We start from the raw sequence: 27,966 nt of genomic DNA, 5'->3' as shown, positions 1-27,966 counted from the left end.
TCACTCATATCCATTCTAAAAAAACAACTGCTGATGGGAAATATTTTTCTGTACAAGTAAATGGTACTTTTTATTTCACCATATCTAGGTGTCAAGAATTTTAATCATACATATTAAGTAATTCTGTAGTATTCCTAATGCAGGAATTCTAACAGATTTTACCATCTTACAACTGGAATTTTACTAGAATAGAATGGATAGAGAATAATTATTAGCATTGTAGAAGATGACATTTAGTTTGTCTTGACATCTATTCATTGTGCTACTAGAACTGAATATTAGTTAAATCCAAATAAATAAAATCCCATGTTAGAAGTAAAACAAACATTTTAAGAAAATACTGTATTTTTAAAGAGAAAGTGAAGAATTTATTCTGTTTAAAATTATTCTAGTTACAATATGAAAAATAGGGAAATATGAGTGTTTCCCTTTCTTCTCAATTGTAAGACATTACTTATTAGCAGAAATCAGGAGCACATAATACAGAGAACTTTTCATGTACGGTAAAATTTATAGCTTAAAAATTCTAATTTAAACACAACTGATTGCTTTATGTAACAGGCAACTCATTTCCTACTGTGAATAAACATGCTCCCTTTACACATGTCTTAAAAGCTGTTGCTTTTAAGTAGTTATGTCACCCATACTTCTGATTATTATGCAAACCCGTGATGTCTAATGGCCATTTAAATAACACAGTGACAGTAAGAATTTCTTTTTGAGACAAGGTCTCATTCTTTGCAGACAAAGTAGTGCAGACCAGCCTTCAAGTCGCTGTGCTAACCCAAATTATCCCTGAACTAATGGTGTTCCTTCCAGCGACACCTCTTGGGTGCTAGAATTATACCCATTCATACAACAAAGATGTCTGTTCCACTATGTTCATAGCAGCTTTATTTGTAATAGCCAGAACTTGGAAGCAACCTAGATGTCCCTCACCCGAAGAGTGGATAGAGAAAATGTGGTACATCTACACAATGGAGTACTATTCAGCAGAAAAAAACAATGGAATCATGAGATTCGCAGGCAAATGGATGACACTAGAAGAAACCATCCTGAGTGAGGTAACCCAGTCACAAAAAGAGAAACATGGCATGTACTCTCTCATATATTGTTTTTAGACATAGATCTGGGGAGTGCCAGACTGCAATCCTATGGCCAGAGAGTCTGGGAAACAGAAACTTCATTTAGTGGCTGATCGAAGAAGAGGCAGACTCCCTCGGTTAAGTACTGAGCTGAACTCAAGAAAGCCAGTAACAGAGAGGGAGGACTGATGATCAAAGGGATTAAGACAGGGCTGGTTTAACCTCCAGAAACAGCTGACCAGACAAAGGTTAACTCTTGAATCCCAAGCATCAGCCTGGGAATCCAGCATGGGACTGATCAAGACCCCCTGAATCTGGGTGTCAGTGAGGAGGCCTAGGTAATCTATTGCGCCTTGGGCAGCAGATCAGTACCCATCCCAAGTATACACATGGACTTTGGACTCCCATAGAACCATGAGAGGTGCACTCTCACCCTGAACTCTTGGGGAAGGGTCTAGGCCCTGCCCTATATGAAATGACAGACTATGGACACCCCCATGGAGGGCCTCACCCTCCCTGGGGGAATGAGGGGATAACAGGGGGGGTGGGGGAGGGCACGGGAGGAGGGGAGGGAAAGGGAGAGGGACCTGGAACTGACTTGTGAAGCAACCTTGTTTCATATCTAAATTTAAACTGGAAAAAAAAAAGAAAAATTTCAAATGTTAAAAAAAAAAGAATTATAGGAGTGTGCTCTAACTCAGCAAGAATCTTAAATTATTTTTTCCAGATAGAAAAAAGGCTGTAGTGATATATTATTTATGATTTATAAAAGGTTGGCTGAGGATTCAGAAAGGCAAAGTCAGCCACAAGCCTTAGAAGTCAGGCACACACGTTTAATCCCAGCAGCCAGAAACTAGGAGGTGGTGATACATACCTAAAAATCTTAGGACTCAGGACTAAAAGATAGACAGATTTCTCTAAGTTCAAGGCCATCCAGATCTACACAAGAGTAAATCAGTCTAAAAGAGAATTACAGCTCACACTTTTATCCCAACATTAGGGAAGTATATAAGACAGAAGCAAGGTCTCAGAGAGGAATTTGTTCTCCAGCCACACTGAGGAGAGGCAGCAATCTGAGGCTTGGTGGAATGCTCCTGGGGTAGCCCTGTCAACCTGAGGTAATGCGAAGAACTAGTGGCTAGCTGCCTTGCCCTTCTAAACTTCAGCTTGAAGCTTGAACCCAATAAAAGTCTCTGAGTCTTTTATTAATTCATGTTACACAGGGCTTAATGAACTATTATACTGTATGCTAATCAAAGCATGTTTTATTATTTTAGAACCCTAAGTTCTAACATCAGATGGTCTCATACATGGTATTATATCCAATCACCTCTCTCTGTCTCTCTCTCTCTCTCTGTCTCTCTCTCTCTCTGTCTCTCTCTCTCTCTCTCTCTCTCTCTCTCTCTCTCTCTCTCTCTCTCTCTGTGTGTGTGTGTGTGTGTGTGTGTGTGTGTGTGTGTGTGTGTGTGTGGTTACACCAAGAGGTTAGAAATCAACTTCTATCTCGTGTATTCCCTCAGGTGCTGTTAACCTTGTGTATCAGAAACAGGGTCTCTCATCAGCCTAGCATTCAGCACTCAGGCCCCACTGGCTTTTGTATGGACAAGTGTTTTGTTACCACCATATTTCAACTGTATGAATTTCATAGAATTCAATAGTGCATCTAAATTCTCTTTACCTAGACTAGGATAAAAGTATGGTATTTCTTTAATTCTGTGCAATTTTGTCCAATTGTTACCTCAGGTGACAATAACCTCAGGTGGTAACAATAGAGAACTCTAAATAAGGAAGCACTATGTCTTCACATGTAATACAATGGGGAGCTGTATCTAAGAATACATTTTGTCAATGATGCTGAATTATAAGATTATCATGGAGCAGACAATATTGACTGATTTGTTACAGGCTACCATTTATTTCGAGGAATCACTCAGTGGAAAGCAGTCTCTGTGATATTAAATGTGCAGAGTCTGTGTGTACAGATACAAATGGGAAGATCATATTGCTCAATAAAAACAGGAAACTCAATCTGATCCTCTGCTGACTTGTGTGCGTGGCAACCAACATGGATTCAGCACAAGGAAAACTGTGGTCACATTTTATAAACTAAGACAGGCTAAAATAGATTAAATCACTCACGGCTATACACAGAGGAGACTGCATTTCTAAAAACAATTTGGATTAGATAATAATTACAACAACTAGAGTTTACATTTCTTCACTGCTACTTATTAGGCAATGTTAATTCAGTCCTAGCTATAACAACAGGCTCTAAGAATAACTTCCTTTAAAAACACCAAAGAGATGAAACAATGATAGTTAAATTATTTGCCCAAGATCCTAGAGTATTGTTCAAATTCAGGCAACAGGGTCTTGCTAGTCACTTACAGGAGACCATGCTACCAGAAGCCTTGCAGTCTGCCTAAAGGAATTTAGGGCTGGAGAGAAGGCTCAGCAGTTGAGAAAGAATGCTGGCTATTCTTGCAGAGGACCTGAATTCGGTTCCCTGCACTCACATCAAGAGACTCAAATCTGCCTGTAACTACAGCTTCCTGGGTCCTGACACCCTCTTTGGACCTTTGCAGGTACCCACACACGTATGCATATTATGATGCAGAGACACATATATTCAAATAAAGGGTTTTTTTAATTTAAAAAATAGGTTTAAACTGAGGCCCAGAGCCACACATAGTATGATGCAGAGACACATATATTCAAATAAAGGGTTTTATTAAAAAATAGGTTTAAACTGAGGCCCAGGGCCACAACTGTTTGCTTTTTGCTGTTGTTACAAATGAGCAAAAGGAGAGCAGACACATGCAGATGGCAGTGAGGAGGGCAGATCTACCTTGGGCAATATAGCTGAGCACAGACAGCGGAGAGGAGCTGGAATATGGGAACAATTCAAAAGTAATTTAGAATGTCACCTGATTTCCAGCTGGGTGAGTGGCATCACCACTAACTGACAGAGATCTGGAGAAAACCAGAGAGTTGCAGGAAGGCTAGAATCACTGACTAGAGATCGAAGTCCAACTGGTGAAACTTAGTCTGAGGAGCAGTGACACAACCATGTCACTAGATTATATGTGGCTCTGAAAGTTAGCAGACCAACATGGCCTAAACACAGACTAAGGATCGTTAATATGCAAATGGCAATTGAACACGCACAAGTGTGTAAGGTTACCAAAAGTCGCACCAACACTGAGAAACAGCAAGGTCTAAAAACGATATCAAATACACACATACATAAAGGACGATGCAAGAAACAAGACAGTGAAAAGGCGCTGAAGGAATGAACAGAAGGAGAAAAAAAATCAAGACAATTATTTCAGAAAACCTAAGTGAAAGGTTTATAAAAGAAGGTAAAATACCCTAAGTAGCTGGGAATCCTTATAAGAAAGGAATAGTAAATAGTCTTGAGATTGAGAGGCAGGCTGTTTCTGATGATGCTAAGGAGAGAGAAATTCCTCAGGCTCATGGGGTGGAAATCAGATTACAGTGACACATAAGAACGGCAAAAGGCAACTAATTTGAAAAATCTGGATGTTGAGAGACGGAAAGACAAAAAGGCAGTGTTTGGAAGGAAAGGGGCAAGAAATGGTTCCACTTGCCTCCCTCACTGTCTTTGCCACACTCTCATCTCTGACCACCGCTTCCTGATGCTACCGACTCATCTACAGACCATCTTCAACACCAGTCTCCTGATCTCTTACGAGTACATCTATGTAATTAACTTTTATTTGAAGTAAAAACAATCCTATTTTACATCACGTGATCTTTAAGGGCTTCTAAATACCACTATGAATGAAGCAGCTGTAGTAGCACCCAGTTGAGCCATTTGCAGTGAGCATCAGCTTTATCAAATGATCACACCACTGCTTCACGACATTACATATCACATGCCATATAAACTATGTACAAATAATATTTCTCCTTCAACTACAAAAGCACACGCTAAAAACATTTCCTGAGTAAAATCAACTTTGTGTGATTTAGTACCATAAAAAATGCAGAATAAAAAGGAAAAAGTCATAGGAAGGAACATAACCCAACTGAGAAGATATCAACCCATCCAATTAACCCATTCCTATTAGCTGTCCCATAGAAATAAGGAGACTGGGAACAACCATTTCACTGAGAAGGGACATTTGTCTCTCGCTATCCCTTTTCCAGAGAGATACTAATATTGACACTAACTATATTCAGGTCCCCTCCTTACTTACAATAGGCAAGTTTCCAGCATGCCTAAACAGAATCTCTAGGTCAGTATCTCTTGCTTGAAGAAGAATATACATACAAGAAGAATATGCTGACATATTCCCTATATGTTGTGTGATGGTTTAAAACAATGGAAAGTACTGGTTTAGCCAGATAGACTGAACAATGAAAACATTCAGGTAGAAGAACACAAAATTCCAATCCATGCTTTGTTTCCAGTAGCGCGATCTTTGGCAAATTATGTAAATTCTCAAATTTCAATTTCCTTACCCACAAAACAGTAAAATTCAGTACCCACTCTTTTAAAGTTGTGGTAAGATTTAATCCTGGGATACTTATAAAGCATCTACTACAGGCTCATGCACACAATAAACACTCAGTTACAATAATGTTCCATTAGGTGCAGACTGACACTATGCAGGATATAAATCACAGTGGGTGTACATTAGTATATGATTCCTTTAAAGATGATAAAACTCAAACAGATAACTTTTCTTAGAGTCTCTTAGTCACTTGTTTCCAGAAGAATTTAAAACAACCTTCATTTCAGTTACATACCCAGAAATCACACTTTGGGTACCATTTTGCAGTAAAAGTATTACAAACACAAAAGGAGTACAGGTGGGTCCTAATTAGACTTTAAAATTAATGTGCGCTCTGAATAAATGGGCACAGATTCAAATTATGGATGGTGAAAGTATAGTGACTCACTTTACAAGTTAGGGATATCAGGGTCCTCTCACAAAGAAGATTGACAGGGGAAGGGAAAGCGGACAGAAGATGCTGAGAAGAGACATGCTGAGTATAAACAAAGGCTCAACAGCCAGGATCAGAGAGCAGAGTGAGATGGGTGGCTTAGAATCAGAGTCAAGAGCTCAAAATGAGAGGTGCAGACTCAGACGTGACTATCCGCAGTGACAGACGGTTCCCCGAAGGACTTAAGCTTGAAGAGAGTTCTTTTACCCAGAACAGAACTCTGTTTAGGTGGACATGAACAGAATGGTAGCTACTTGATCCATGACTGAACCTGAAAGACAGAGTGAGGGCAAGCAGAGAGGAAGCAGAATCCCAACAGGAAAAGGACTCGTGGGAGGAGAACAGCAGCCGATGTCTAGAGACACAGTTAAATTTCTAGTCAGTCTCTTTCACGGCAACAGCTGTTAGAAACATTCCAAGTCCTTATGGGAAAGTTTCATGTTTCAACTACTATTTATTAGTACTGTGACCACTTTGATATGGGAAATAACAATGTAAAATTGTATTCTCCACAGCAACCGTTCTTTTGAAAGTACTAGTACATAGCTTCAAAAAGCAACATAACATCACGTTTTATAAATCTGTCTGAAGATCCTGCCGATCACTCTTCAACAACATGAATTTTCATACACAACAAACAAACAGCAATGTGTCTGCAAAGCTAATAAACAGAATACTTAACAAAATTAAACAACCATAGAATTGGGAGAGTGAATGACAACTGACTATATTAGTGAGCTTAAAACTAGATCCACAATGTACAGATGAAACAGCCAGATTCTTAAATTCTTTTAGAAAAGCTACGCTTTTAACATCTAATTAATTTAATTCAGTTCTAAAATGCTCTCATGTCACACTTAAAATGACATGGTGCATCATGTTAGGTGTTATCATATATCACTGGCTATTTCCCTGTGATTAATAAACAAAGGCAGATGTCTTATCTAAACACTTTGCCAGAAATCTACCAACAATAATTGACTGTGAAAACATGCAAATCAAGGGGCATTTTCAACACCTGGGGTCAAACAGAATTCAGGATGGCACTGTGCTCTGATATGAGAATCCAAGCTTCTGTGACTCATGACAGAAATCAAGCACGAGCTCATTTGTTTTCCGTCACCTGAGTATGAACATCAGTCTTATTCTAGTATGTGACTGAATCCCAGACCATTGAGGATTGCATACATGCATGTCATAGCACTAGCACATGGGGCAACTGGGACCCAGATCTCCCAAGCTTCCCCTGATGAGAGAATCCAAAGCCATATTCTTCTCCTTTTATTCTGCATTTTCAGAAGACAGAAATACGGTAACAGCCACCACTTCCTCATCAAGGCGAGATCAGTACCAAGAGGTACTGGGATGGAGAAATGTAAAACTGGGAGGAGACTCACATCTTCCTTCTTCTGGGGAGGTAGGGCAGAAGGTTGAAAGTCCAGAACTTAAAGACATGTTCACTTCTAACTCATCTCTCAAGAAAACCCCTCTCTGATTCAGTGACACAGCCACACTCCGGAAACAAAGTCTGTATCAGAAATTGATTATGATGGTGGGTAAGGGTGCCTGTCTCCACACTTGACAACCGGAATTTGATACCAGAGCCCACAACAGTGAGGGGAAAACCAACTGCTGCAAGTTGTCCTCGGATCTATGTTTCTCTACATGGGCACTTCTACAGTTCTCTACATGGGACTGGGATATGGGTAAACACTCTGTCTCTCTCTCTCCCTTCCTCATCCCCTCCATTACTCATTCTTTCTCTCTTTCCCCCTCAATAAACAAGTAAAAGTCAAATATGATTATGGTAGAAAATATTCATATTGCTGTGACTTTCAGCTGAATTTGGATACAGGTGTATAAGCCCAATCATTGAACCTATAGAGGATTAAAAATGTATCTCTAAACATATTTATTTCACATGAAGTTTTACGGGCATATGAGAAAAAAATCCAAAAATTTGTGTTTTGCTGTGCAATTTCTACAAAGTGTGAGACATAATGTTAGTATAATTTTTTCTATGCTTTTCCATTCATTTCAAGTTTTATGAGTGGCAAGTAGCTTGACTGTCCTTCAGTGAAATCTTCCCCAGATAAAAAGAAGACAGCAACACACTGCTGTTCAAAATGAAGTCAGTGTCAGCAGGAACTGAAGCTAAGTGAGGAAGTGTAACTGACAACGTGTAACGAGAACTCCCTGTAAAATCCACTAGTGTTCATCAACTTGTGACCAAGTTATGATACTCTGTGACTTTGTTTAACTAAAGAAACGACACATTTGCTTGTTTTTAAAGAGGAGCAGCATTCTTTATTCACAGATGCCAGAAGATGAAAAGGAAGGCGGGAAATTTATGTTTAAGTATTGTTCTTAATTTTACTTCTGTAAACGGGAAAAAGCGCTAGACGTTGCTTTTTGTTGGTTCTTTCCTTCATGTTGCAACTAAAAGAAAAAGTTTTCCCACACAACTATAAAAACATCCTGATCCTAAATCTGGTATAATGATTCATACCTGCAACCCCCTCTATCAAGAGGCTGGTGCAGCAGGGTGGTTCTGAGTTTGAGGCCTACTTTAGCTACTCAGGGTACCACTGGCCATTGCAGGCTACAGATTGAGACACAGCCAGAATGAAGTGGTGTATGTGGTGACTCTGTCTTCAAATGCGTATGCTGCTTTACACATTAATATACACTTCAACATAAACAATGTGCGGAATCCGTGAGAAAGTGTTTCCTATGGACTCTTCCTCGTCACTGCTGCTTAGCCAGCACTGATAGTATCAGACTGCAGGAGCCAAGACATCAGGAATGCCCATTTGAAGAGCATTCTTTCAAAGCATCTTCAAAGTATGCGTCTACATCCTTTGTATTTGAATTTTCACTGGAATCCACAGCAGACAGGAGCACTAGAATCCAGCGGCCTACATAAGTCAGGCAGGTGGCAAAACTACAACTACCAATTATTACTTTTCCTCACCCCAGATATCTAAAGCACCCAGGATTTCATTTCAACATAAACCTATGGAAAATCGCAATCACCATGTGCAAGATAATGAATGTGAAGAACCGTTTAAAAATGTACTAAGAGCCATGTGCAGGTGAAGCATTTCATTTGGCATTTAGGTAAGCATAGTTTTTAATACCAAAATCAGTGTGCTGGCTTTTAAGTAAATTCATACATCAGAGACATGAGTTCCATCAGAAAACATATTAGGAAATTACTCAAGTTCTTTCTCTAAAAAAAAAAAAAAAAACAGCAGGACATCTTTACTGAAATGGATCTCAGTTTCCCCTTTCCAATTTAGATACCAGGATAAAAACTCAAGATGATTCACTGGCACATAAAAATGTCCCTTTATGCTCTTGCCAAAAGACATTAATGATTAAGAGGAGACCTGAGGACAATATCATTTTATATTTAATTACCCAATTTTATGCAACTAGATTTAAAATACTAACAATAAATTAAATAAATATGTCCACAAATACCTGTGTTTATACTAAAATGCCATTGGATTTGCCAGATGCCATGTAAAATAACTATTCATTCCAAACACAAGCCAGGGTACAGAAAAGCATAGACATTGTTTTGTTTGGTTGCAGTACTTTCTAAAGGGCTATATTTTTTACTATTCAGCAAACCCCTTGTAGGGTTATCCAAACGAACTTCTGCCAAGAACACTACGAATTCAGTGACAGTACTTCTTTGGGGAGAAAAATAGCCGCTTTTCCTCAGAAAATTGAAAGTGTTTATCTTGGCTCTTAAACCCTGTATTGAGCCTTCTGGAAAATATTTTAAACTGCTGTTTTTAACTCAGACATTTGTAACTGAAGCAAGAACAGTTCTGTAGCTCTACACCAAAACACGCATTACTAGGGTTTCTTTTCCCTATACACCCAAAATCCTAAGCTAATGGCAGCAGCTTTCAACATATAATTTCCTACAGTCGTCAACAAACTAGATATCTATATATTAAATATGAAATTGGCTTTCAAACCTCAAAGACTTCTTATGGCTAAGAAATGCTCAACATTAAGCATACCTGTTACCCTGAAAGGTCACTCTGGGGAAGGACTGTTTCTTTTCATACCTGTTAAGATTTTCACAAGCATGCCACACCCATGTCCTCCTCGTGAGATGAGTGTGGGGCCTGCTCAGGGCCAACTCCCCCCCTTGAAAATTACTAGGTTGCCTCTGCATGTAATAAACCCACACCAACAGTCTTGGTCCCCCTATGTCCTCTACTTGAGAACTCCAAGAGAGCTCAAACCATCCAGAACTCCTGATATTGAAGTCTCGACCCACCTACACCCACCAGAAGACAAGGAGAGAGAGAGACAGAGACAGAGACAGAGACAGAGACAGAGACAGAGAGACCCTACCTGCACCCACTGGAAGAAGGGATGGGAAGATGACAGTATAAGAATACTCAAAAAATATGACACCAACAACAAGACCTGAACATCCCACCACAGATGAAGCAGAAGAGAACGACTTTAGAAACAACTTTATGAGCCGGGCGGTGGTGGCGCACGCCTTTAATCCCAGCACTCGGGAGGCAGAGGCAGGCATTCTCTGTGAGTTCGAGGCTGGGCTGGATCGACAGCCTCGAAAACAATACAGAGAAACCCTGCCTCATAAAAACTAAAAAAAAAAAAATTATGAAGATGGTAGAGACCCTCAAAGAGGAAATGAGAAAATTCATTAAAGAAATGGAAGAAAAATTAAAGAAATATAGGAAGTGGAGAAAAATACAAAATAAAACATTCAAGAAATAAATTCTTAAAGAAAGCCAAGAAAAAACCAACCAAACAAGTGAAGGAAACAATTCAAACAGTACAAAGCTCGAAAGCTGAAACAGAAACAATAAAGAAAATACAGAATGAGGGAATGCTGGAAATAGAAAAGCTGAGTAAACCATCAGGAACTACAGATGTAAGTAAAACCAAAATAATCAAGAGATAGAAGAGAGACTCTCAGGTGTTGAAGACTCACTAGAGGAAATAGTCATCAACCAAAGAAAATCTCAAATCTAGCAAATCCCTCATAAAATATCCAGGAAATATGGGACACTGTGAAAAGGTCAAACCTAAGAATAACAGGTATAGAAGAAGGCAAAGAAATACAGCTCAAGGGTACAGAAAACATATTACACAAAATGATAGAAGAAAAAGTTCCCAACCAAAACAGGACATGCCTATGAAAGCAAAAGTAGCTTAAGAACACCAAATAGACTGGACCAAAAAAAAATTCCCTCGCCTTGCCACATAATAATCAAAAAAACCCAAACTTACAGAATAACAAAAAAAATAGTAAGAGCAGCAAAGAAAAAAGGCCAAGTAACATATAAAGGCAAACCTATCAGAATTACACCTGAATTCTCCATGGAAACTCTGATAGCAAGAAGGTCCTGCATAGATAATCTACCAACACTAAGAATATACCTTCTTCTCAGGGCCAGATGGAACCTTCTCTAAAAATCAACCACATACTCAACAACATAGAAAACTTCAACAATTACAAATAAATTGGAAGGATCCCCTGTATCTTATCGGATCACCATGCTTTAAATTTAGAATTCAACAACAACACAAATTACAGAAACCCTACAAACTCATGGAAATTGAACAACATGCAATTATCATCATTCCTGGGTCAAGGAAGAAAGAAAGAAGGAAAAAGAAAGAAAGAAATTAAGGACTTCCTAGACTTCAATGAAAATGAAGAAAAAACATACCCAAACTTAATGGGACACTTTGAAAGCAGTACTAAGAGCAAAGTTCATAGCACTAAGTGTCCAAATGAAGAAACTGGAGAATAGCCACACTAGAGAATTAACAGCACAACTGAAAGCTATAGAACAAAAAGAAGTAAACTCACCCAGGAGGAGTAGACACCAGGAAATTGAGGACTGAAATCAATAAAGTGGAAACAAAGAAAATAATACATGGAATCAATGAAACAAACAGTTGGTTCTTTGAGAAAATCAACAAGATAGATAAACCTTTATCCAAACTAACCAAAAGTCAGGGAGAGAACATGCTCATTAACAAGCTCAGAAATGAAAAGGGGGAAATAACAACGAACACTGAGGAAATCCAGAGAATCATTCATCAGGTCCTACTTTGAAAATCTGTATTACACAAAATTCAAAAATTTAAAGGAAATGGATAATTTTCTGGATAGATATCACTTCTCAAAATTAAATTAAGACAGATAAGTAACTTAAATAACTCTACAACCCCTAATGAAATAGAAGAAGTTATCAAAAGTCTCCCAATCAAAAAAAAAAAAAAAAAAAGCCCAGGACCGGATAGTTTCAGTGCATAATTCCACCATAAATTCAAAGAAGAGTTAATACCAATACTTCCCAAAGTGTTCCACACAATAGAAGCAGAAGGATCATTGCAAAACTCTTTTTACCAGGCTACAATTACCTTGGTGCCCACGCCACACAAAGATACAACTACGAAAGAGAAATACAGACCAGTCTCCCTCATGAACATTGATGCAAAAATACTCAAGAAAATATTGGCAAATCGATTCCAAGAATACATCAGAAAAATTCACCATGATCAAGTAGGTTTCATCCCTGGTATACAGGGATGGTTCCATATATGAAAATCCATCCTTGTAATCTACCACATGAATAAACTCTAAAAGAAAACACATGATCATCTCACTAGATGCTGTAAAAGCATTTGACAAAATCCAGCACCCCTTTTTGATAAAGGTCTTAGAGAGTGGGGAAAACAGGAACATACGTAAACATAATAAAAGCAACATACAGCAAACCAACAGTCAACATCAAACTAAATGGAGAGAAACTCAGTTTCTAAAATCAGGAACAAGAGAAGGCTGGCCACTCTCTCCATACCATTTCAATAGCGTACTTGAATTTCTAGCTAGAGGAATAAGACAAGAAAAAGAGATCAAGGTGATACAAATTGGAAAAGAAGAAATCAAACTTTTACTGCTGAAACTGAGAAGCTTCTGTTAGGCAAGGAAATAGTCAACAAGACAAAACAGCAGCCACAGAATGGGAAAAGATCTTCAGCAACCCCACATCTGACAAAGGTCTGACTTCCAAAATATACAAAGAACTCAAGAAGCTTGTCACCAAAACACCAAAGAACCCAATTAAAAAGTGGTGTAGAGAACTAAATAGAGAATTTTAGGTTTTCAAAGTATGATCTGATGATTCTCTGAATTTCCTCAGAGTCCGTTGTTATGTCCCCCTTTTCATTTCTGATTTTGTTAATTTGCATGTTCACTCTCTGCTGTTTGGTAAGTTTGGACAAAGGTTTGTCTATCTTGTTGATTTTCTCAAAGAACCAACTCTTCGTTGCATTGATTCTTTGTATTGTTTTCCTAGTTTCTACTTTATTGATTTTATCCCTCAATTTGATTATTTCCTGGCGTCTACTCCTCCTGGGGGAGTTTGCTTCTTTGTGTTCTAGAGCTTTCAGTGGTGCTGTTAATTCTCTAGTATAACTATTCTCCAGTTTCTTCATGTGGGCACTTAGTGCTATGAACTTCCCCCGTAGCACTGCTTTCAAAGTGTCCCATAGGTTTGGGTATGTTGTGTCTTCAATTTCATTGAATTCTAGGAAGTCTTTAATTTCTTTTTTTATTTCTTCTTTGACCCAGGAATGGTGCAGTTGTGCATTATTCAATTTCCATGAGTTTGTAGGGTTTCTGCAATTTGTGTTGTTGTTGAATTCTAATTTTAAAGCATGGTGGTCTGATAAGATGCATGGAGTTATTCCAATTTTTTTGAAGCTGATGAGGGAGAATTCTAAATAGAGAAATCTAAAATGGCTGAAGGACACCTAAGAAAGTGCTCAACATTCTTAGCCATCAGGGAAATGCAAATCAAAACTACTGAAAACTACTCTGAGATAATATCTCACACCAGGCAGAATGCGTGAAATCAAAAACATCAATAACAATCTAAGCTGGAGAGGATGTGGAGAAAGGGGAACACTCCTCCATTGCTGGTGAGAGTGCAAACTTGTACGACCACTCTGGAAATAGGTATGGCAGTTTCTCAAGAAAATGGGAATAAGTCTACCACAAGGTCCAGCAATTCCACTCTTGAGCATATACCCAAAGGATGCACACTCATACAATAAGGACATCTGTTCCACTATGTTCATATTTGTAACAGCCAGAACAAGGAAGCAAAATGTGATACATTTACACAATGAAGTATGACTCAGTGAGAAAACAATGAAATCTTCAAATTCGCAGGCAAATGGATGGAACTGGAAGAAACCATCCTGAGTGAGGTAACCCAGTCACAGAAAGACAAGCATGGTATGTACTCACTCATATATGGATATTAGATATAGAGCAAAGGATTACCAGATTACAATTCACACCACCAGAGAAATTAGGAAACAAGGAGGACCCTAAGGGTGAAATACATGGTCCCTCACAGAAAAGGAACTGGACAAGAACTCCTGAGCAAATTGGGAGCAAGTGGGGAGAGGGAAGGGAGGTAAGAAAAAGAGGAGAAGTGGAGGGGGAGGAGTACAAGAGGGATCAGGAAGACTGAGTCAGGGGAGGAATATAGGAGAGCAAGAAAAAGATGCCCTAATAGAGGGAGCCAGTGTAGGTTTAAAAAGAAATCTGGCACTAGTGAAATGTTCAGAGATCTACAAAGATGACTGCAACTAAGAATCTAGGCAGTAGTTGAGAAGCCGACTTTGATGCCCTTTCCCTATAATGAGACTGACGACTACTTTAATTGCCATCCCAGAGCCTTCATCCAGTAGCGGATGGAAGCAGAAGCAGGCACCCACTGCTAAGCACTGAGCTGAACTCCTGGAATCCAGTTGTAGAGAGGGAGGAAGAAAGAGCAAAGGAGTCAAGACCATGCTGGAGAAACTTACAGAACCAGCTGATCTGACTAAATGAGAACACAGGGACCCCAGTCATAAAGTTGGAGAACCAACATTGGACCAAACCAAGTGCCCTGAATGTGGGTGTCATTTGGGAGGCCTGGGCAGTCTATGGGACATCTAACAGTGGAACCAGTATTTATCTATAGTGCACAAAAATACGTTGGCAGCCAATTCCCTATGGAGGGATACTATTTCAGCCTAGATATATGGAGGAGGTCCTAGGCTCTCGCCCCAAATGATGTGAAAGATTTTGATGATCCCTCATGGAAGGCCTCAGTATCCTTGGGTGAGGTATGGGCAGGGGGTTCAGTGAGGGGGGGATTGGGAGGGAGAGGGAAAGGGGAATTTAAATGTAAATATGTGTGTTTCTAAATTTTAAAAAAGTGAAAAAAAAAAGATTTCACACAAAAAAATTTACTTCACACTGCACTTTACTCCCGTGCATGTCAACAAAGGTTGATTTCCTAACATTTCAACATTTTGGAATTTATTTTCCTGACAGATATGCTACATCATCCGACAAGTCAGGACAGAGTTATAGAGGTAAACTTTGATTTTTTTCTTACACTGGTACCCTAATAATATCTATGACACAGTTATTGTCTGAATAAACAGGAGAAATGAACTGTGTTTAATTTCTAACTCAGTTCACCCAATTGGAGTTATTAAAACACAAGAAATAGTGTGCTACAACGTACAACAACAGGCCAAATACAGTGTGAAACATAAATTTGGAAAATCAGGCTAGTGTTTGAATCAGTGTTTAGAGTAGTGAAGCAGCACTCACAAGTCTCTGGATTCGATCAAATCAAAGAAACCAAAGGAAGAAAGGAAAGAAAAAAGGGAAGCACAGAGGACACATTTCCCAAATGTCATCACTAAGCTCCAATATTTTTCAATCCCCAATATCTGATATTGTCCTATGCAACTCATTATCAGCTCTTTGAAGATGATGTGCTATTGTGCACCTTCATCACTTTGTCTCTATCTGATACCCCGATAATAACATCATTTTGTATTTTCTTAGAACATTTCTGAAAAGATAACAATAATAATAATAATAATAATAATGATGATAACCACATTGTGCCTTATCAAATATTTACTAGGATGTTCTGGCAAGAAATACCTGCTTTAAATTACTGATTTAATTTCTTTGAAAATGATAAATCTATCTATCAAATACCTCTTAATAAAAGTCTGCCATAGCCTTTGTCAACTAAGTACAAACATTAAAAGACTAGACATTCTCGCTATGACTGAACTCTGAAAAGTCAATAGAGAATTATCTAATGGAGTGTCATAAGAGGGCTATAAATAGTAATTAATTCATAAGACTGAAGGTAAGGATTAGGAAGGAATAGATTTTCCCTAATCAAAAATCATTTTCTCCCCCTCTCCCTAAAGTTGGGATCACTCTACTTAGTGTTAGCTGTCCTGGAACTTAATGTAGACCAGGCTGGCTTGGAAATCACAGAGATCCTCCTGCCTCTGTCTCCTGAGTATGGGGATTAAAAGTGTGCACCATTACCATCTGGCTTGAGAATCATTCTCAGTTCTGTTCTTTTCATAGAGAGGTAGCAGACACCCTTTGCCATTCATACTTGAGTCAAACTAACATACTCTTGCTGAAACCTTGTTTCTCTTCTATTTTCTTTACTAACAAAGAAGCAGGATTTACCTCTAAACTTTTGGGATTGAGTAGGCAGGATTCCATGCCATTTACTTGAGACAATGACTGGGGGATGCTTTTGATTCATAGTTAAAAGGAATTAGATACTATTTTGATACTGAAATAAATTGGTGAAGAGAGCATACCTGAAAAAGAACATGTACATGGCCGCTGTGATGCAGAACAAAAGGACCTGAAACGAGGAGGAAATGAATTATTTGTAAAACGTGTTGAGGTCATCACTGCTGTGACTGACAAAAGCAAAATATCCACTATTAAATCTCAGGCCTGGTACAATGAAAAGGCATAGAGGCAACCATCACCATGTACATCAATATACCACATTCTGTAATACACTTCTTAAACACACTGCATTAAGGCAGTAACAAACTCATAATTATATGTAATTATACTATATTCAAGTGATATATATATAATCATCGCTTAGTATCTATGAAAGGCTTGTTTTAAAATAATTCAATCTACCAGCCAATAGATACCCAAATCTATAAATGAAATGTATATTCAATTTCCACAGTTGGTAGACTATATGTTTAGGGATTAATAAGAAAGGGATTATTATGTTCAATAGATTTTTTACCAAATTTTATGAATGTTCAACCAGCAGTTGGTTGCATGGATATGGGACTCAGTGATACATACAGCCAACTGAATACACAAAACTATTAGCTAACAAATATACTCACAGAACTCATACAGACTGGATGGGTGACAATAGGTTTAACACTCACCTTTACTAACTTGCCTGTTAGAACCCAGAGTTTCAAACTGTGGTTCAGGACTATGTATTATGTGAAGTAACTGACAAAATTTGGCAACAGTACAAGTTTTCTGAATGTAAAACCACCAATATTTAATTCAAAATCAAACATTTTAAATCCAAAATGTTTCTGGCAAGACTTGGCCAGGTTAAATATGAAATAAAAAAACTTCTAATATTTTCCTGCCATCATACATGAAACTATCAAATCATTACATCTGATTTATATTGTGTTAAAGTGGTTAACTTTGAAAAATCCTGCTTGAGTTCCTAATTTGGGTTTCCTAAGACTCGATGAATTTTTGCCTTGGAATTACAATAGAATTTTCAATAGTTTCTAAAATGACCCCAAATGCATTTTATGCCATTTTATACTATGCATTTTACAAAACAAACTGTCATAAATGATGACTATAAATCAAAATATTGATTAACTGTAATAATCTGGTTAGGCTCTATGCCATAAAACATAAAAAAATTCATCCAAAATTTAATTCTTTCTGTAAAAATAAGTAAGTCCATTCATTGGTATGCAAACTTTTTTGTTTTTAGTAAAGATAAGAGTTCTATGTATACCCAAGAAATATATTTCTTTATGATATAAAATCAGTAAATATTTGACTTACATACCCATATTAAGGGTTTCTGTAAATATAGCTCAGAAGAAAGATACTAACAAGTGGAAAAAGTCTTAAGAAGCTCTGAAAAAAAATTAACCAGAATGAGGACAGGAGCTTTCACAGGCAGGCAGGCAGGTAGACAGACAGGCAGACAGACAGACACACACACACACACACACACGCACGGCACACATGTGCACAAGCACACACACACACAAGTACATATACATAAGCATACAAGTATACACACATGTATGCACACAGATGCGCACACACCTACACACACAGATATATACAAGAACAAACATATACATACACTATGTGTACACACACTGAGTCAACATATTTCTGTTAACTATGTATCAAGGCAACTTTGATTTATTTAAATGTAATGTCAGCAAGCAATATTAATCAATAAAAAAGCTTACAAAGTATAATCACCTTTTGTGGCATACAGAATAATGATCCAAAAAAAGGTTTTCCTAATAGCAAGCATAAGAACATGCAATAAACCTAGATTGAAGAAAGTTCCCTCATTAGCAATTATACTAAAACATGAGATAGCTTATGTAGATAATCAGAAGCCTAGTTATAGTTATGGTAAGAAAAAGGATCTGTCTACCACTACCATGAAATCACAGGGAAATGGTAAAATGCACTCTTATGTTACTACAATGTTGCAAATTAAACACAAGAATTGTCAATGGCTTCATTCTCAGGCAAATACCAAGTAAATGATTCTCCAAATGTGAAAAGCTAACTAAGAAAAGAACAAAAATGAGTATGGTATAAAACAGTATTTTGCTATTTCCAAAAGTAATAATCTCTAGTTAAATTGAGAAAAATGTAAAAGTTCAGCTATTACAAAGAGAACAAGCCAAGTTTGCTATACTGGTTTCAGATAAATAAGGATTATAAGAATATCCTGAAGGTCTTATAAATATATAAAACAATTCATTCCAAAGATAGGTATCAAATGAAATTAAACAAACATAAGCATCTATATCTATATAACAGTTCAAATGCAGACATAAAATGTTTCTCTTGTAAACACACACACTCTCTCCCTCTGCTCCTATCCTCCCAAATCCTTCTTCCTTCTACAAGTCTTTCCAGTTAGTCTATCTAAAATTTTAAAGCTTATTATACACAGACTTTAGAAACATGAAGCATACTGAATAACTTTAGTCATTGACTATACAATTATATATCAATGTTCAGAGGCTGGAGGTGGCTTAGCAGTTAAGAGCATTCACTGCTCTTGCAAAGGACCAGGGTTCTGCTCCCAGCACATGGCAGGTCACAACCCTCTGTAGCTCCAGTTCTTGGGGTCCTGATGCTTCCTCCTGGCCTTCATTAGCACCAGGCATGTAAGTTCAAGTAAGTTTTTTGTTGGCTATTATTTGCTAGTAAATACACAGATCAGGAAACTCAAATTTTATTTCCCTGTCATTCTATCACACAATGGCAGGTTTCCTAGATGGTCAGCATTTGCTACATTTCCCTGCATGAGTCAATGTCCTCCTGGTAGATTCGATTCAAGCAGAGTGGTCCATAAAGTGTCCCTACCTTCTCCAACTCCACAAAAGAAATTATCCAGTCAGTCTGCCTGCCTGGCCCCACCCCACACTCTCTCCTCTCCTAGGTTTTACACTAATACATTAAAACTACTCATGAAAACCAGCTTTTTAAAAATCTTTACAAATAATACAGGTCAACTCTGAACCTCAAGCTTTGAGATAGGCCGACTTAGGCTTGAATGTTTTTGTGAAACTTAAGATAGTTCCTAGGATTTTCCAAAGCCAATCTATGAGTAGTATCTCACTTAGGTTAACAGGGAAAACCAATAAGATGATGCTTGGAAAAGTGCCAGGCATTCAGCAAACTATTTAATATTGGTCCTCACAAAAGTGATCTCTGCATAAAATCTAAGACCAGAAACAGAAGTGTATTTAAAAAAAAAACCACAACTATTTTTAAACAATTGGAAACATTCAAATCTCCAACAACTGAAGGTTACTTTTTATATAGGGAAGAATCTAGACACAAAAATAAATCTAAAGTATTTTTAAATACAGCTAATTGACTCTATAAATATTTATTGAATACCTGCTAGTTAATAACACTTAGAATGAACAATGGCATGCTACCTAGAAAGTATCTATGATCATGAGGCACACCTTAAGTCATATGAGAAAGAGTATGGGGAAATGTCAGAATGTTCGTACAAAGTGGTCAGGGGAGCAGAGTATTACCAGCAAAGGCAGTGAAGAAGAGACAGGAACAAGCCGCAGGAATAAACAGAACCCTGGAAAGACCCTGATTGTTATCAAGAAAAAATATGATCCTTACATAAATATATCTAACTTCCTGTTAATCAAACATGTTAAAGGATTTTATTTTTAGCTGGTGTGTTAGTCGGATTTCCATCACCTTGATAAAATACCTGAAACAATCAACTTAAAATGTTTAAAAAGAAAATGTTTGTTTTGCCCTTTATTCTTGAAGATCTTAGTGGATGGTCATTTGTCTCTGGTACTTACTTTGGGTCTTTATGCTACAAGAACACTTGGTAAAGACAGCTGCTCACCTCTTGGGAGCCTAGGAGGAGTAAGGGGGAGAAGAGAGAGATGGGAGAGAAAGGAGAGAGGAAAGTAGGGAAAGGGGGAGGAGGGAGGAGGGAGGAACACACTGGGATCTCAGTGTTGCCTTCAAGGCATGCCTGCAGCTTTACTTCCTCTCAGGAGGCCTGCTCTTAGAGGTCCACCACCTCTGAGAAGTGCAAGAGGCTAGTGACTTCAATTCATGGATCTCTGGGGAACATTTAAGCTCCAACTTGTAAAGTCGGCATTTTTAAAAAAGTGTTTTCAATATACTGTGGTCAATTTTAAATTATAGTAAGTTCAACAATGTACTTTTCCAAATAAATGTACATCTTTGTGTGAATGATGAAAAATATTTTGTTTTACAAATTATAGAATTTTAGAGTAAAAAGAACTTCAAAATACACACACACACACACACAGAGAGAGAGAGAGAGAGAGAGAGAGAGAGAGAGAGAGAGAGAGAGAGAGAAACTAAGGTTTTTAAATTCAAGTAATGGTAGGTGCGTTTCGCATTAAGTAAGTACTAGAAAACCTGTTTTATCTGCTAGGTACAGAGTATTTAAATAAAATGCCATTCTCAGAGAATCTACAGGGTGCTATTCTATCGCAGCACAACAAAGGACAGGAACACAGTCATCACGGCCAGTAAGATGTTTGGGGCATTCTCTAATTACTTATTGACAGGTCTCCCTTTTATTTTCTTAGTGTTTCATTTTTCACTCATTGTGGTCACTACATCTGAAGTTTATTGCTTATAGGCAACATGGGATTGTTTCTTGCCTTTTTATATTTTGGACCACATCTGTCTGACTTTACATCTAAAGTACAAAGTGCTAGGTTTAAAGGCATGGAACATCATGTACAGCACTTTAAAAAAATATATGTCTCTTAATTGGAAAATCTGGACTGTTTATATACTCAATGTGCCTACTGGTATATTTGGTTTTTTAAAAAATCTGTCACTTCAATATTATTTTGCTATGTGTCTCTTCTATTATCTTGTTCACCTTTTTCCAATTAACTAAATTTATGGTGCTACTTTCTCTCCTTGGTTGCCTACTTTGCCACTTTTCTTATAGCACATAGCACTTACTTTGAATTTCTAGTCTACATTCCATTGATGCTGTATCATTCAATCTACGGGAACTTCATGGTGTACATTTCCATTTCCCTTTACCCTGTCTTCATGCTACTGCTGTCCCCCACCCTCATGCACATATCTAATTCAACACTTTTTAAACCAACACAAATTCAATCAATTCTGAAATTTTCCACTATGTGGAAAGATATTCTTGCTAGGTATAGAATTCTAGCTTGGTGGATTATGTTCTTTCACTAATCTTTCCACTGTGGATTGTGATTTGCTTTGCAGTGGACTTCTACCCTCATCAACTTCTCTGAACTGAGGCTATGTTAAGAAACTTGAATATTTAACTTTGCAGCTTTATCAGACTTGGAACTTTTCATTCATTATTTGAGCAAATGTATTTTCTGTTCCTCTGTCTTCCCCTTCAGGGAATCCAATTACATAATACTAGGCTATCTGGAATTCTCCCACAACTCACAGATGCTCTCATTATTTTGAAAACAAATAAACAAAAACAGTAATTCCCTTTTCTCTAGGTGTTTCATCTTGGACTGTTTCTAAAATTGTTTTACCTTGACAGTTATTGGGATTTTCCTCTATAATGTATAATTTACAATTATAACTACAAACTTTTCATCTTTGGAAGTGTGATTTGGTTTTTATCCCATCTTCCAAGTCTCTAACTTTTTTGAAAACTATAGGATTTAGTTATAATTATACTTTTCAATGTCCTTATCTGTTAAATCTTTCTCAGTTCTGGCCTGGTATTGACTGGATTATCTATTGTGAATCAAAAAGTTCTGCTTCTCACTGCTCAGTGGTAATTATTTACTTGATGTCTGCCATTCTGAGCTTTACGCTGATGGGTCCTGGGTATTTCTGAATTCCCACAAATCTTAAGCTTTGTTCCGGGACACAAAGAAGTTACTTGGGAACAACTTAATCTTTTAAGGACTTGCTTTTAAGACATTTGCTCTGGGGCTAATTATTCCATTGCTGAGTGCACGTACTTTATCCAATGCTGCATCATTCACTGAGATTTTTTTCTGGAATGTCTACAAATAGGACACGAAACTATTCTTACACCTGTCTGAATGCCAAGCACACAATTAAGGACCACTAATCTTTTAGGTTTCACCTTCATTGGCCTGGGTATTTCCTCCTGTAATCCCCAAACCAAAATGAGCTAAGGACTTTCTAGTCCAGCTTTCTGTCCTGTGAACACTGTCTAGAATGATTCACCTGCATCAGTGTATTTTCTCATACAACTCCTTCCATTTGTTTGCCATATCTTAGGAATCCCTGCTCTCCGACGCTTAACACCTGTATATTGTGTATTCTTTCCGTTTTGTGTTTAATTGAGTAAATCCAGTCACTCTTAATATATTTTCATCAGAAATAGCAGAGTGTGGTTACTGAAGTAAAATGAATTACTATAAATACTAAGTTTGGTTTCTCATTCATATTAGTGCCATATATGAAGAAACTTTTAGCTGCGTGGGAGAAGAGTAACCATCACAGATAGATAGGCATAAGCCGCCTTCATCACTTCAAAAGCCTGACTGAACACCTCTGGCCAGCAAATGGCAGTTTCATTACCTAGTGTGATAAAGTTATAGCTGTTCACATATTGTAAATTCGAATATAAAGTATGAATCTGTATGCTTTTAATTTTACACCTTATAACTTCCTGCAAATTAAAAATAACCATCAATTTGTTCATTTGTCGAAATTACAATGCCAGCTACATAGACTATAGGTATGAAATGTTAAGCCTAACAAGATTCACTAGTGTGTTATAATAGTCAGTAAATGCTAACTGGGCTGGAAGGTGGTCCAGTAGTTAAGAGTGTTCACTCCTCTTGCAGAGGACCTGGGTTCAGTTTCTAATATGCATATAGCAACTCAGGACTGTTTGTAACTGTAGTTTTAGGGGTCCAACAACCTCTTCTGCTATTACAAACACCAAGCATGCATGTGAAGTACACACATACAGGCAGGCAAAGCAGTAATACAAAGTAAAAGTGTTTTTTAAAATAAATAAATCTTAACAACTGAGGAATAAATTCTCTGTAATTCCCAACCATCTCAAAAATATTGTGCAATTTAAGCAAGATTTTGAAATTGCTATTTTAGTAGAGTTTTAAAATATTATACTTCCAATACAGATGGACCTCAAAAACAATATTACAAGTAAAAGAAGCCAGAAACTGAAGACCACATGTTATATTATCCATTTTCTATATGTAATTCCAAAATAGGCAAACCTATTTACAGGAAATAGAATAGTAGTTGACTGAAGTTGGGGGATTAAATGGTGATAGAAAAAGTTCTGGAAGCAATGAAAAACTTCTAAAATTAGATTAGAGATACACAGCTCTGTAAGTATATAAAAATCATGAAACTGATATTTAAACTGGTAAATTTTATAAAATCTACACTATAAAACAGCTGCTAAGATTTATATAAGAAAAACAGCAAACAGAGTGAGAACAAAACTCAAATACAGGAATAAAAAATGCAAAGCAAGGATGGTTGTGTGCATATATACATGCAATATTTATGTGCACATATACATACATATGTAAAATTTAAGGGTTCTACACATTAGGCAAGCATTCTATCATCAAGCTACATTTCCAATCCAATCTCATATTTATTACTTTGATTGCCTTCACATACACATTGCCAACTTTGGGCTGAGTTGTTGGTATTCTAGGATTTTTTTATTTTAAAACTCAATATATGTTTAGATGTAAATGTGGAATTAATATGAGGACTACTACCAAAACTATAAGTGGTTAAACAATCTCATAACACTGTGTCAAAAAGCAATGAGTACAGAGTCTAGCAAATACAACCAAATAACACACTTCTGCCTGGAAGACGTTGAAAGGAAGGACTCGTTTAAAGTCATTGCTTCCTGCTGAGAAAACTTTCAAGGAAAACTATTACTGCCACTTTTGCTAGGTAAAGAAATCAGAAAAGTATGCTTCTCAAAGCAGTAACATAGAAATAAAATTATATGAATCTTTAAAATAGCCAGGAAAGAAAAAACAAGGTAAGTGTCCAATGTGAACATGGCCAGTAGAAAAGCTGTTTTAATCAACAGAGCCTCAGATAGCTAAAATGCCTATCCTGGAGTCATTGTAAAGCCTACTAGAGGCCCTATCAGATGGGGCCTACATCCTACCATACAATTAATTCCTACCACACATTGCTTTTCTTTAAGACAGTCAGTGAAAAGTGCTTTACCCCTGATCCCAATGCCTCTGCTCCCTCTTCTTGAGAATAACCTTCTCAAGTCTATCTATACTCCTCACATATTGACACTGTCTTTTTCCTGTTAGTCAAACACTGAAGCTCATCTCTTTTTTCTGAAAAAGAAACAACAAATTCCCTCGTACACCATCTGTATTTCATTCATATTTTAATAAAAATACCTACCCATTCATTCAACAAAAATTTCTCTGGTTTCATGTTTCCTGGACTTAAATCAGCAAATAGAAAGAAGAGACACCAAGGCAACCTCCAACTTCTCAGTACTTATGATCACAAATAAAGGAACATATGTGGATCTCGAGTTAATACTCTTTAAATACCAGCATATAATAACGAATGAAATTCCCCCAACACTTCTTCCTGCACTAAAGGACTCCATCTGGCAGACATTCACATATTCACAAAGCACTCTAAAAGGATATTAAAGGCAGATATGTTTATCCTTTATCTTGCAGACACCATGCACCAAGACATTTATTCGATGTATTTTAGCAATGGTTGTGAGGCTGTCTACGTAAATTATATCTCTTCTGGTAATATTTAAATACTAAGACAGGGTGAGAATCATGGCTCAGGGTTAGAGTGCTTGATTAACACACACAAGACCCTGGGTTCAATGCCTAGCATGAATGTGGTGTGACAAAAAACAAACAAAAGGACACAAAATCACAGGGGACAGAATCCTTAGTTAACTGAGTATATGAATAGACCAGATTCTTGGTACATTACGGTAGCACTTCCAACACTGATGTCAGTTTCTACAGACAACTTCAAAGTCATTGGAGTCTAACAACACATCTATCTTCAAATTCCCTAGTGTAGAAACAGTTACATGAGATAGTGTCTAGAAGTATAGTCTATTGGATACTCTGTCTGCTTGAAGTAAGGAAATAAGCTTTGTCTCATCTGTAAAAACTAAACCTCTTAAATTATATAACCAGAAATTTTCAACACTCAGTAATTAATCACACCTAGGGGTCACAGTAATCTTATAACAAAATTCTAATTAGGCTGGCAACTTTTAAAAGAATAAACAATTAAAAACAAATCACTAAGACTATAGATGAAAATTACATATGTTGAGACTTTATGAGCTAGCTTCTAGCATTAGTAGAGAGCCAGAAAGAGGACATAGGAGGGCTTGAAATGAGGAAAGTGGAAGGGAGAAATGATGAGATGATGCTATAATCTCAAAAATAAAGAAAAAGTATGTATGGAGAAATTTCAACTTTCTTAAAAACAAAAAGAAAGCCTAATGTTGAGGTAAATAGCAAGTCAAACTGGCTCAGTAAACAAACTTATCATCAACATCTACTCCTAGGACCAGGGCTGAGAAGCAGCCATCATCATTGAACACCAACAATACCTTGTCCACATCTCTGTTACCATCAGCAGCAGGAAACAGCATGGTGATGACAAGTTTAGCTAATGATTTACATTTAAAATAACAGGATACTCAGCTGCTTCTTTTCCTTCCTCATACGAGGTTCTCTTTTACAACTATTAATTGGTCATTATGAGTTATTAAAATGCAATTTGAGCACAAACTGATTTAGTGAAGCCCATTCTATATGGAGAGATACCTGTTCAGTCAAGACATAGGAGTGTGGGGGGTGGGGAGGTGCCTTGGTGCTGTCTCAAGGAGATGATGGGACAGACTTAGTAGACTTCCTAGGGGAAGCCTTACCCTCCTTCAAGGAGCAGATGGGAGGTGGAGTTGGGGGGAGGGAGTGGGGGAGACAGAAGGAGAGAAGGGAGGGGGACCTGGGATTGGAGCGTAAAAAATAATTAATAAAATAGTAAAAAACAAAAAATGCAATTTGATGCAAACAAGGAAACAAATACAAAAAAGAGTAAAAAGTCAAAATTAACTGTAAAGTAAGTGGGCTTAAAAATAGGTCATGAAGGTTGAAAGCAAATAAATAGGACCACAGAACACTGAGAAGAGGGGAAGTGGATAAACGGTAAAATAATAAGGAATCATTGACATTACCATTCATGAGATAGTGTGAAAATATTTTCTCTAATTGTCACTACAACCTTTTAAGGTAGGTTTAAAAGACAAGCTCCTCACCTAAAATCACTCAATAGTTATATGGCTGAACTAAAACTCAACACCAAGACTATAACATCAAGCATGGGACTTTCAAGAATAGTATTTTTTCTGTAGAAAATACTATTACTAATGCAGGTCTAATATCCACTACATTTCAAAAGTAGAAATAATCATATAATGTTGCCAGCATTTTATTGGTAGGGCACAAAGGAGAATTGTTCAGAGTTCATAACACTAACATCATTCATTGCCAGTTACTGAAAGGTCACAATATGTCACAGGTTATGTTAAGTACGTGGCATATGTAGTTTTATGCAACATTTAAAAGAGCTCTGTAATACAGGTACTCTTACTACCAAATCAGACTCCCACCTCAGAGATACAGAGGTACATTGGGGTTTCAGTCAGAATTTGAGACCAAGGGAGATCCTGAAGCTCATAAGCTGCCATGAATTTCTCTCAAGTTTTTGAAAATCTCATTAAAGATTTACAGCTTTTAGAATTTCATTTTAATCAATTATGAAACACCTATTATTTTTATGCATAGAAAATAAAGCAGCATGTTAAAACAGCCTGCATCAAATAGCTTGCTACTTAGAGAATGAACAAGATTTAATAAAAATGAAGATGACAAAAAATTTTCCATAACCCTCAAAGCGTAAGATTCTTGTTTCAATGAAGAAAATCAGGTCTAAGAAATATGACTTCTTTAGTTTCTAAAATAAGCAATCTAAATACTTCACAAGTAAAGCTAAAAGCCTCATTTATTTACACATGTAGTGAGAAGAACGGAAAAGTTCTAAGAGTCAGCAGTGTTCCATGTGCCTGGGTAAGAATGTAAAGGACCATTCTTTAACCTACTATGACGAAACATGGAGTTTATCCATCCAGAAAAT

At 37.2% G+C, this 27,966-nt stretch overlaps 1 protein-coding gene across 5 annotated transcripts in view; it reads right to left on the bottom strand.

The window, feature by feature from the left end:
- Nucleotides 1-27,966, bottom strand: part of Tmem135 (transmembrane protein 135) — a 190,335-nt gene that overhangs the window by 44,070 nt on the left and 118,299 nt on the right. For all 5 annotated transcript variants that reach the window (XM_040728820.1, XM_005085366.4, XM_040728821.1 and 2 more), the window contains one exon: nucleotides 16,785-16,831. In XM_040728820.1, the coding sequence (XP_040584754.1) occupies nucleotides 16,785-16,831 (47 nt within the window). The remainder of the gene's footprint in view (nucleotides 1-16,784; nucleotides 16,832-27,966) is intronic.

The sequence above is a fragment of the Mesocricetus auratus genome, unplaced genomic scaffold (genome assembly GCF_017639785.1).
Source record: "Mesocricetus auratus isolate SY011 unplaced genomic scaffold, BCM_Maur_2.0 Super-Scaffold_4256, whole genome shotgun sequence".
NCBI lineage: Eukaryota > Metazoa > Chordata > Mammalia > Rodentia > Cricetidae > Mesocricetus > Mesocricetus auratus.
Note: the sequence above shows the minus strand (reverse complement) of the source record. Positions and strands in the feature narration are given on the sequence as shown.